The sequence below is a fragment of the Rhagoletis pomonella genome, unplaced genomic scaffold (assembly GCF_013731165.1).
Source record: "Rhagoletis pomonella isolate Grant_MI unplaced genomic scaffold, Rhpom_1.0 Rhpom_scaffold_04778, whole genome shotgun sequence".
NCBI classification, from domain to species: domain Eukaryota; kingdom Metazoa; phylum Arthropoda; class Insecta; order Diptera; family Tephritidae; genus Rhagoletis; species Rhagoletis pomonella.
In genome coordinates this window covers 1-12949 of record NW_023463325.1, presented here as the reverse complement: position 1 = coordinate 12949, position 12949 = coordinate 1, and the positions used below count along the sequence as shown (strand labels likewise).

The window sequence follows — 12949 nt, the reverse complement described above, 5'->3', positions numbered from 1 at the left end:
GTAATAGGAATGCGAAATTTTGATATATACGTTGTGCCAGTGTGGTTATAGCTTTGCTATTTGGAGTTGTACTTTTGGTTGAATACGTGATGCGCGATGTAACAAAGATCTGCCGAAGGAAAATGATAACGAAAGTTCTAAGTTTTTATGCAATATTTTTTACTTGTTTTGCATATACATACTTACATACATATATAATTTATAAACTTTTTCTTCTTTCCTTTCCAGAAGATGTTTTCTAAGCCATGGCCTTTTGCAGCCGATAATTGATCCTAAAAGACATCCAGGTGTAACTCTATCGGATTTCGCAACCCATCACATCCCATCTACGAAGCAGCAGCAAAGCAATGAATGATACAAACAATCAGGCGCCCGAAGAATCACAAAATCCACCACAGAACATTTCGTACGCCGCCAGTCGAGTTAACCACAACCAAAGCGCCGCCCTGGCTCACGTGCAGTCCAGCAACCTAAGTGCAGAAGAAGAACAGGAGCAAATTGTCACGTCGACCTCGAGCGATACGCATACAAGCATAGCCGGTCATTTGCCGCACCTTGAGGCATTGATCACATCGCCGGCGCGCATCACCAGCTCCACCGGGAATGATTGCAGCTCTTCGCCGCAGCGTGTGTTGTCCACGACGTGCAGCAGCAGTAGCGGCAGACAATCGACCCAGCAACGCGGCGACATAACGACAACGGACGCCTCCAGTGAGGATGAATCACAATCGCCACACCAATCGACACAATCATCCTTCAGTGGCCGAAAAATTTTAAAACCTAGCGGCGTAGACCGCCGCGCTACCCACGGTTTAGATTCGGTTATGCCGACCACTTCTGCTGCAGCGGCGACACGTACAGCAGGCGTTAGGAGCGTAGAGGCGGAATTTAGGGCTAGCAACAGCAACAAAAGTAGTATTAGTATCTTAAGCAACGGCGGTTTGGAGCACACGAACGGCCGCGACGACAACGCAGGTAGCGCAAATATGGTTGCGCGCGAGCAGACAGCAGTGACTGTAGCCTCAAGTGGTACGGCTACCGATGGGCACGCAGTGTCAATAGGTGCCGGAGGCGGACAAGGACAAGTGGTGCCAGCCGAGCAAACCACCGAATCCCACAAGATCATCTTGAAGTTACCCAAGCCGAACGTCACGAGCGTTAATGCGCGCTCCCTTGAATCTCAGAGCAATACAGAATCGATGTCCGGGGAGGAAAGCGCCGCAAGCCACAGCGGTACCGAGTCGATCCGCAAAGTGGAGCCACTTAAAATCAATTTGCACACGCACAATAGCCCGAACATTGTTCCGAAAATCACAATTAAGCCAATAATGAAGAAGGCGAACGACGTCGCGTCCTCGGATTGCTCTTCCTCTGCCGAAGATGATGCGGTCGCCGAGTCGCGCACCACACGCAGCGGCGCACAAATACCGAAGCTGACCATCAAGGCGTCGGCAGTAGTCGGTGGCAGTGACGAGCCACACATTCTACCCAAATTGACGATAAGATCGGCCAATGACAGCTCGGATAGTTCCATTGTACCGAAGCTCACCATCAAAATGTCCGATTCGCAAGCCGCTTCGCACAGTAGCAGCACGCAATCGGGTCCGTCCGCATCGTCGGCGAGCAGCGCAGCATCGACAAAATCACACAGTGAACACTCGCCTCCCCCACTACCGAAACTCACCATAAAAACGTCGTTGGATGGCACCAGCGAGTCGATCATGTCCACGATATCGCCAGCCTCGTCCTCTTCGTCGTCATCGAGCACATCCTCGTCTGCAGGAGTACCGTCGATGTCTTCCATCTCGGCCACCGCCTCGTGTACGGTTTCAAATGTCACCAACAACGCCTGTTCTGTGCCTAAACTGACGATAAAAACGTTGTTGCCCAAGCACGAGGAGCTGGTGCCGAAGTTGACTATAAAAACCAATGCAACTGGCGCCTGTGTAAGCACGTCAACGGCAGCAGCTGCTGCTGAGGATCACGGCGAAGCCCATGATGGCGGCAACGTTGCTGGCAGCAACAGCAAGATACCCAAACTTACCATCAAAACCGGCCAGGAGCACGCGGTCATCATAACGCAGCACAATGACGACTCCAACGCACAGGTCATACCAAAGTTGACGATCAAAACTAAGTCGTTGGATGCAGAGGAGTCGCTAAGCGACTTGAGTGAGGACCCAGCACCGCCACCCGAGAAGATACCCAAGATAACAATTAAGACGCACGAAGTTGCCGCCGAGATCACTTCGCCGAAGTTTTGCATCAAAGCATTGCAGCAGCCAACAGAGTCGGAGCACGCACACGTCATCCCGAAACTGACTATCTCCATGGCTAATCTGGAGGGGAGTGCAGCGCCACAGTCGCCCAAGCAATCGCCGCTAGTGGTGCGGCAGTTGTCGAGCAGCACACGCAAAGAGTCGCCAGAAAGACTGCCCAAGCTGATGATCTCGCGCCAGGATGCGAAGGGTAACAACTGCGACACGGCAGTGGAGAAAGTCGTTCCCAAGTTGACGATCAAGACCAACTGTCAGGATGGTGGCGGCAGCGAGTGCATGGAGAAAATACCCAAACTGACCATCAAATCGATACCAAACGTAGGGCAGCAATCCTCGGAGGAGAGTGATGAGGGCTTGAGCGGCGAATCGTCGCCACCTCTATCGGCAGCGGAGGAGGCAGCTGCCAACAAAGTGGTGCCCAAGCTCACTATAAAAAATCTTTCGTCACCAACGTTGAAAATGAAAGCGGTTCTGGAGGACAAAACGCGCAATGCTTCAAAAAAGTGTGGAAAATCCAGCGACCCAAAAGGCGGCACCGACACAAGCGCCGCGTGCGGCGTGCCGCAAAGGACGCTGGATCCACAGCAAACTGCTGAGTGTAGTGCACGCGAGCATATGGTGAACGGTTGTGAGTCGAGCAGCAGCCAAGAGTTCTGCGGCTTCAATGACAGCGCGATGTTTGCTGAGGAGGAGGACATCGAGGAGCCGCGTCGCAACTCCGACGACATGGATATCGATGAAGGGCTGCAGCAGCACGACCCACAAGTGTTCAACAACGTGTTCCACGTCAGCAACGGTGACTCGCTGCGCAATGAAAACACTGAAGATTCGCAACTGATGCAACCACCGCTACCCGCAGACGATCTGTCAAATGTGGTGGACACCGTCGACCTAACATCCTCCCCATCGCCCGGCTCGTCGCCTGCGCACTTCACCTACACCGATGCGGACCCCCAAATAAGCGATGCACAACAACCGCCGCATCCCACCATACTCATGGAGCGGCTGCAGCGAGAAATGAGCGTCATACAGACAGCGCCGCCGATGGAAAACACCAACAGTTTCCTGCTCAATCAACTGAATGCACCGCTAAATGTAACAAAGTACGGCGTGCCACCGCCTCTGCAACCGAAGCCACTGCAGTCGCAGCAGCAACATCATCACCAGCAGCACGCGCTGCAACAGTCACAACCACAACAACAGCAACAAAGGCAGCAGCTGCAACAGCAAATAAGCAATAGCATCAAATATCCGCAATTGACGGAACGCCTGATGGCCAACGGCGCGCGTATTCGGCAAAACTCGACCATAACGTGCGCCGGCAGTTTGGCCATGGCAATTAACAGCGGATCTGCTGGCTACAATATGGCAAATCAGCAGGCAGCTCAGCCGGAGAAGGTGATCGATTCTATTGAGATACTGGACACACCCGAGGGCAGTCCGCGTTTGACGTTGGACGATACCGCTGCGTTGCCCAAAAATCTGCACATAAACAACGAAGATGGTTTGAATGATGCCGCCATTAGAAGAAACGCTGCCTATGAAGAAAACAGCGCGGATGTGTTGAGGCGCAACAACAATGTTATGGACGATGCAACTGCGTCAGCGGAGAGAACAAATCAAGCGAATTTGAAAAGGCAAGCGGACGCCATGTCGGCCCTGATGAGGGAGAACGATGTGGCAGAGCAGTGTATCGAGGTGAGTACTAGGGGAAGAACACACCCATTTGGGAAATATGATTAAAATGTAAACTCCTTCGACATTATAGATGTCGATATGTAAACTGGTATCAATATCCACAACAATTACTTAAAGGCCAATTTCAGATGAATATTTAAAGGGAATTTAAGTTTAATTTTGGATTCTTATTTAAATTCCATTTAGATTTCGTTGGGTTTCAGATCAACTTTATTTAAATATGCCCAACAAGTGGCAACACTGTTGCTTGTTCCCTGAATTGATTTTGCATTTGTTCGTTTTTTTTTTTTACATTTATAAAACAACCCATCTATCAATCTTGGTTGGGCCTAAGTGTTCGGTTATTTAGTCTCTTCTGAGAACAAAATGTAATGTCAAGAATGTTCCCACAAAAGAACTGTTTAAACGAGAACAAAAGTATTGAGAGCAGTTTGAACGGGAACAAAATGAGAACAAAAGGTTCGGGAACGTTCTCAAGAAAAACGGAATGAGAGCGAAACTTTCGGCAACGTTTTCAATGAGAACGAAATTATCGAGAACGTTTTCAAAGAGGAATGTTAAGCTAGAGAACAAAACGAGGGCAAACGTTTTGAGAACTTGAACGTTAAGAATGAGGAGGTTGTCTCACAGTCGTTTTGATCGCAAATCTAGCTGCACGGAACTATTTGAACAAATACTCTGATGGATTTTTACACCAATTCTTATGTAGGGGATTTTTGGAACGCTGATTACGAATCTGAAGTCACTTACCAAAAATTCAAATTAGCGGATCCAATATGGCGGACGAAAATTTTAAAGAAGTTTCTGGTTCGCTGATTACGAATATAAAGTCATTCACCAAAAATTCAAAATGGCAGATCCATTTGTGGATGAAAAATTAAAAATATTTTTAGATTTCTATGAAATTGGCTATATGGGGAATTTATTTATTATTTATTTTATTTCCAACTCATAGTAACAATCACTAAAGTTTTTTTTTTAAATAATTGAATATAACAGATAATTCTCTAATAAATAAATATCATAATTATGCACCACTCACGTATTGACAAGTTTTGAATATTTATTTTATTATTATTTGATTTAAATTATATTTTTATAAAAAAACATAGTTTGTTCTTTAACAAAAACCGTATTAATCCAAGTTCCAAAGCTTGTGCAATATTTAAAAAAAAAACAACGAAGTTTCTTAAAAAATGAGATGATTTTAATTAGACTTCTTAGGACCGCTTTCTCGACTGCCTGTTAAAAATTGACGGTCAGTCTGCTTTATCGACTTTTTATCGATTGCATACATGTGAAGTGCTATGCTCCTTATGTGACAACTCTCACGCGCACTATGCACTATGGCGTTCCGTTGGCGCTGGCGTCGCTTTGACAGCAGCGCGAGTAACGCCCGAGCTTGCTACAATGAACGCTTAACAGAGAATACTTTGGTCACTAAATTAGCATACTAGCGGTAGATAAATCAAAATTTTATATCAATAATTGCATTAAAAACTGTATTTCTTGCCCGCATTTGATTAAAAAGGAAAATAAAATCACATAATTTTGATTATTTGGAACAGCTGACGAACGACGCGAGCGAAAAGTTGAGAGCGGGCCATCTTTCTGCGTCGTGTTGGCGTTGGCGTTGCCAACTTTGGTTGTGTGGAGACTTTCATGTAAATGCATGTATTCATAGTCAGCTGTCGAAGCGACGCCAACGCCAACGCAACGCCAAAGTTGTATGTAAACGGGCCTTAACTGAACTAGAAGTCTGTTTGGGTTTTGATTTTTACCTAAAAATGGTATAGCAATGTAAAGTATGCATAACTGTGCTATTACAAGCATGTGAGCGACAAATTTAACAGGCAGTCAAAGTACCAGTTATCTTTAACAGACATTCAAAAAAATGCGCCATAGAACGATTTTGCGGAATGGGGTATTCAATTTTAGAAACACAAAGTGAAATTTTTAAGTAGCTAGGGCCTTCTCCGTTGATTTTTGGCATATTTTTTTCTCCATATAAAGAATTCATCGAACATACTTGATATTAATTTTGAGATTTGACATGTCATCACTAAAGTGAAAATATCTAGTCTAAATTGTTAGACATGGTATGAAAACGTAACCTCTACATTTATGAAAGTGCAAAGAATAATATGCAAGTAGTTTCATAACGGCCTTCAGCGGCCTTTACTTTTGCTACTCTTTAATTTATTTATTTTTTTTTTTTAACTAATCAAAACGACGAATTTTCAGTATAAATTTACGTATACCAATGTGGACATAAATTGCTTTATATAATAAATGCAATTTATATTTAAATATATTGTCTGGAATGTATTCCAAGCATCATAAAGTAATTTAAAAACAAATGAAAATTTTGACTTTCGTCTGCTAAATCTGCTATTCGAACCACTGTGCGTCTGCGTGTTGGGTTAAAAAAAAAAAACTACAAGAACGACATTTAGTTTCGATCGTACCTTTTGTTCTCGGTCCCTGGTTCTAATAGATCTCCAGTGAAAAATATCCAGTGGACACTTGCAGAAAAGTAACGAACGATTCTCTCTCAAATTAGAGCAAAAACTTTGCAAGGTTTAGGTACGACTGATCGAAATTTTGTTTTCATTTAAAAAACAATTCAATCTGTAACAGAAACCACATTAACTAAAGTTTCGAAGCTTGCAAAAATTGCAAAAAAAATTAATCAAACTTCAAAAAAAAATAAAATTAAAAATTACCGTTGATTTTCTAGAACTTCTTTTTTTGCCGGGGGTTGTTGCGCATTTTCTTTTATATAACACATGATCAAATTTTTTTTTTATATGAAAAAAATCCACAACACCCTCAACAAAAAAATTCTAAAAGATCAAAGGTAATTTTTAACGACTTGAGACTTGCACTTTCTTAGACTACAATTGAATGTAGCCTGTTAGCTGCGAACGATATTTGGAAATTTTGATGACAATTTTTTGAAGTTTGATTAATTTCTACTGCAAATTTTACACGCTTTGAAACTTGTATTATTGTAGTTTCTGTTACAGATTGAATTATTATTATTTATTAATTATTATTAATTATTTTAAATGAAAATTATTAAAAAAAAATTATATATATATATATAATTTCCAAATAAGATTTTCAACCCTAAGGCAAGATTTTGAGCGTCAATTCGAAACTCTAAATACGCAATTTTTGTCTACTCGACTAGACTCGCCGCTCATTGCTCATCCTCTGCCTTATAGTCAAATTAATTAAAGGCAATTTTTCAAATGAGGCGACAGTGTCAACATCTTTCTTCTCGCTCTAATTACTTCATCTGGTATAATTCCGCCATGGTTCAGAGATACTCATGAACCGCTTCTTGTACCGGTACACGTTTTTCGAACCACTGAACCGAACCGCTTCGATTTTTAGAACGGTTTGTAGCCCTGATTATCACCGACTAATTCATATCGACAATAGTAACGATATAAAATATTATGGACACGTTTACGATAACTATCGAATAATATGTATATCGATAAATAACACTAGTTTACAGCAAAAATTTTCTATGGATGCCACTAACCAATTCTTATGTAGAATTGCTCGGCGATTCCGAAAATCGAGATAATTTTTTTTTCTATGGATATTTTTTCGAGATATTTGCAATTTACCGTTAGTCAGCTTAAAAGATAGTGGTTTCACTTCACGTATATCTTACGAACCAATTAAATAACCTTATTACGAGATACGGAAAATGAAAGAAAATAAAATTCTCCATAAACCGTATATACGTCACTTTTCGATAGCCCTGATTTCTGAGAAATTAATTAATCATTTCTGACACACACCTCTTGTTTTCGATGCAAGCACTACCTACTCAGGTGTACATGGCGTATGAGTAACACCTTTTTCTGCTTATATTTCTTACAAAAAAATACTTGGACCAATCATTATTTTTTTATTTATACATTGATTTTATTCATTAGTAGCTTAATTTTTGCAAAACATTACACATTTTTTAATTTTTTCCCTGTTAAAGTTGGAATTTTTTCATAAAAAAAGACAAAAAACAAAAAATCTAGAATGATTAATTAATTTCCCAGAAACTGTTAGGGCTATCGAAAAGTGATGTGTATAAACAGTTTATGAAAAATTTCATTGCTTTCATTTGCTTTATCTCGTATTACTATTATTAAATTCGCTCGTAAGATATACGTGATTAAGTGGAACCACACTTTTTTTAAGCTGAATAACGGTAAATTGCGAATATCTCGAAAAAGTATCCATAAAAAAATTAACTTGTTTTTTGAACCAGCGAGCGATTCTGGAGAACAAAATCAAAACAAATATTTGGATTAAATTAAATTTATCGTTTTCATGTTAACTCTGTTAACGGTATTAAATATTTGGCCAATACATAGTTTATTGCTGAATTTATAAAAAAAAAAAAACTATTTTTCAAAATCTTAAAATTTACCGTATTTGTCACATACTTTTGTCCCTTCTACAGATTACACCAAACAAAGTACGCCGCATTGACAGCGAATCGCACACTATGGCCACTTTGACCATTCTGACAGACGATGAGTCGTCTAACACCAAATTGATAACTACGTCACCCACCATTTTTGGTGGCAATCACCATGTTGTGGATATAACTAACGACGTTGTGCAATCGCAGAACGCACCCATAACAATGGACCTCTCTTCGCCAAAGGCCTCCATACATCGTCCGCGCAAACAGCGTCACGAGCACTTGCTGGCCATACCCCTGGACGAAGAGGATCCAATCCAGTTCGATTTGAATAACGTCGTCGCCGAAAATCGCCCCCCATCGAATGAACTCGCTACAGCAGCAGCAAAAGCGGTTGTAACGCACTCTGACCAGTTGCCGGCGAACCCGCCTATCGTCAGACGTCGCGGTCGCCCGAAAAAGAACACTACTGCTGCGGCGACACCCAACGCTGCGCCAGCACTGCCTGCAGCAACACTCAACGAGCCTAGCGTTGGAAGCGCAGACGCAGCGCCCACGGAGATTGTTTCGAAAGCGCGCCGTGTTGAGCTGTTACGCAAACGTCTGGCCATCGACATGGTGGACGCGGAGCAGCCATCCGATGAGCTGGAGAGTGCAGATGTGGCGAATGAGAGTGAGACCTCGACCAGCGACCGTGCTTTACGCACAGGGGCGCGAAGTTCTCGCCGCAGTATCTTGCCGGGTGGTGCAATCACGCCGGTAACGAAAGTCAAGCCTATTGGTGCCAACAACGGCGAGGTTGCTCTGAAGAATCGCAAACGCTCAGCGAACATCTTAAGTGGCGGAGGCAGTACTGGTGCTGTAAACAACAATGCCGCAAATACGATATCGGATGTTGGTGTGACCTCCGTCCTTAATCACTATGGTGGCTCAAATTCCAGTCTCTCGTCGGCCTACTCTAGCAGCTCCATGAGCTCCGCCACTGTGACCACAGCTGCTGGAGCTCAGCTTGGTACCGGTACTAGCACATCTGCGTCCATTTCCTTGGCAACACAAATCGACTTGACAATGTGCTCGTCGTCGTCCTCAGCGAGCAATGGCAGCACCACTGCCACCATGACCATAGCGGGTGCAAGCACTACCACTAGCACTTGCGCAATCAACGCCGCAGTACAAAATCAAAGCAGCAGCTCGATGTTGCCACCAGCCACTATACTGTCCTCCTCGGACCCGGTGCCGGATGTGGTCTTTAGACCCAATGATTTCTCATCGCTTATGGCAACACAGCAGCTGCGCGCAGCGCACACCGCAGGACTGAGTATTGAAACGGATCTGTTGCGGATGCAGGTAACGCTAAACAGCGCCAAGTTTGATGGGCGCGATGATGAAACTACAAGTCAGAGTGGTGGCGGGGACGGCAGCGGAGCAGATTTATCAGGAGGTAAGTAAAAATAAATGCCGAAATGGTGCATGACCTGGGGGCAGTGATTTAGACTCAAAAAGTAAAAAAAAAAAAAATGGAATTGGCATTGAAGCTCGCGATATAGTATGTACACACTATACATATCGTCGTTTAAAGTACAAAACTGGGTATCGTCGTTCTGCAAAACCGCGTAACTGACATTTTTTGACAAAAATTGAATTTGCTCACACAAGCTTTTGGCTCAATCCTTATCCATTCGTCCTGAAATATACTAGCCAGAAATGCGCGATTGCTTTATAAAAAAGAGAACCATCTTGAAATATGAGTGTTTTTACTGTCTAGAAAATAATTTATGTGAAATTACACACGGTTTTGCATTTTGTTGATACGTGGTTTTGTACTTTAAACGATAATATGTAAATCTATATATTTTTTTCTATTTTCAGATGACTCCACAAGTCCGATGGGGACTCCCGTGGGTCGTGGACGCGGCGGTCGTGGTCGTGGGCGCGGTTCTGTTCGTGGCAGCGCACGTGGTAGTCGGGCGCATCGTTTGGGACGTGGCGCCAGCGCGGTCGCCAAGCAAATCGCACTGAGCAGACCACGCTGCGTTGGCGGTCTGAAGCATACACCCGATCCAGATCGAATGAAAGGCCTTTTTAGTCCGGTATGTAGCCCATTTTACTATACTATTTTAAATGCTGTATATGTAGAAGTATAATTGATAGCAGTTTTAATTATCAAAATCCCGCTCAATGAACGCACAAGTGCCGGCGCTCCACGCAATGGCTCTGATTATATGTATTTACAGTTATATTATTTTTACCACGTTTATATCAACTCGCGATATTTGTATTTTTTTTTTTTTGTTTATTTGCATTCTTGCTTTATTTTTTTTGCTATCACATTTCTGGTTTACTGCTTCGTAAATTCACTTTTGCATTATCACTTATGTGAAGCAAACCATGAAAAAATACACATACATATGTATGTAGTATATACACACAATCTTTGTGCACGCATCGTATCTGCTCGTCGAATTACTCGTTCCGACAGCACGACATACGTCACCATCGACGCATACCAGTTCTTAAACATTGAATATGAGAAAATGTTCGGTGTGCGATGCGAAGTGGTGGCTTTATTGTGTTTCTCTTTGTGCTCCGTTTTTCTTCATAGCGTTGTATGTATATTGTCCGAACTCACCACCCCGTCACCATAGTATAATGGATATGATTTTTCGCCGTGGGGAATCTGCAATTAGTGGCTTTCCCCAGCTACAAAAATTTCTCCTGCGCTGTGTACCCAAATGAGGGAGGTGAAATTGAGCCAGCCCCTCATGGGTGTTAGAGATAGATATGAATAAGGTAAGCACAGTGACCAAAAGGTCTACTGTGCCCTCAGCTTATCACAGAGACTATGAATTTTAGAAGAGATAATAGGATAAGCACTTCTACGTGTGCTTCTTTCATGGGTGTTGCAGCTTCGTTGTGTGCTTTCGTTTTTGTCTGCCGTAACAGGCAGCAGAGGTGACGAACTCCAGCGTGGTAAAGTAGTTGCTGTTGCCAAATCTAAACTACATTTTCAGTTAATTAATTACTTATGCAACAAACGCAACCACCTGCGCTTCTGTGCTTTAAATGCTATCTTGCAAGCGGTGGAGGAGTTGCATGCGATGGTGCGTGTACAAATTAAGAAATTATATGCGCTTTTAATGATTCAAGGCTTTTTTAATACTGCTTTTTACATTTTTACCATTTTAATTGATAAAAGCTCTACTTTGCAATACTTTCCCCTTCAAACAGTCCCCACAAGTCTTTGAAGAGGATACTCGCATGAGCGCCGACTTGAATCAGACCCAAATACAGCTGCAGCCGGAGCCCCAAACTCCTTTGAGGTAAGCGTGCACTTATCGAATACTATTTTTGAAATTGTTTTTTATTTGGGATTGCTTCACATTGATAGGCAACCCGATTTTCTTAACAATGATGAGTCCCAGTCCTCAGTGTTGAGCACGAATAGCATTTTAGATCCCAACACGGTGGCTGCAGTCCAAAATGGCAGCGCTATTAAACGCCCAAAGAAGAAGAAAATGGAAGTTTGCGTTGCCGAAGAGTAAGTTTACAAACTTTCCTACTGATATGCAGATTTTTAAAGTGATTTAAAAAAAATTCCAGCGCTGAAATTACTGTCTCAGCAATTGCCGAATATGATTGGCCGCCTCCAAAGGGGTGTTGCCCATCGAAAAATCGCGATACTTTCATGATTCAAGAACAGGTCGCTTTGTATTTAGGTATAAAGAGCTTCAAGAGAAAGTATCCCGATCTGCCACGTCGGCAAATCGATATGGAAGAGCGTAATTGGCTGCAGGAGAAGGGCCTTGTTTCGGAACGTATGTGCGATTTGGGCATTACGGCCGTTTGGGCATCCGACATTCTGGACATTATGTATACCGATTTCTATGAGAAGTACGAGGAGTACAAGGACTTCATACGTCAAAAGCACCTGCGCGAAATCGAGGCGAAACAGAAAGCCTTGGGGCTTAATGTGTCTGGACGTGGACTGCAAGTGCGCGAACGTGCGCTCCTCTCGACGAGCAAATGGAACTCTTACTTCAATAGAAGGTAAGAATTAGAAAAAAAATATTCGAAGAGCAACCCTTTAAAATACCGCCATAAATTTCCTTTCAGTCGCAAGGAGGAACGTCTAGCTTGTCTGGACTTGCAAACATTAACAGTGAACGTGCCATTGCCCGCGACAGCGCCCACCGCCACACTGGTATATCGGCCTGTAGCAGAGGCAGTGGCAGAGGCTGCCAAAGCCGAGCAAATACCTGAACCACCAACCTTGCTGCGACCGCGCGTCACTACCACATCCCGGGAATCGGACGCCAATTACCCCGTAGCTGTGGTGCCCGGCCAGTATTGCACGAATTATCGCCAGTACACGCCATTAGAGTTGAGGTAAGATCCAGAACAAATATTTATTTTTGTTCGCGGGCTGCAGTGCATTTTTTGTCTGCCTTTCAGTTGCTTCCCGCTTAACACAGTGCTGCAGGACCCGCGTTTGCTGGTTGAACGTGCGGAACACACAACCGGACAG

At 43.4% G+C, this 12949-nt stretch overlaps 1 protein-coding gene across 1 annotated transcript; it reads left to right on the top strand.

The window, feature by feature from the left end:
• Positions 1-208: 208 nt before the first annotated feature.
• Positions 209-12926, top strand: LOC118754857 (supporter of activation of yellow protein-like; the record flags this gene model as incomplete). Its single annotated transcript, XM_036489729.1, has 8 exons — positions 209-3977; positions 8461-9865; positions 10294-10514; positions 11653-11744; positions 11813-11962; positions 12025-12471; positions 12538-12810; positions 12877-12926. Coding segments are annotated over exons 1-8 (6268 nt in total), but the record flags the coding sequence as incomplete, so codon positions are not given.
• Positions 12927-12949: the final 23 nt, after the last annotated feature.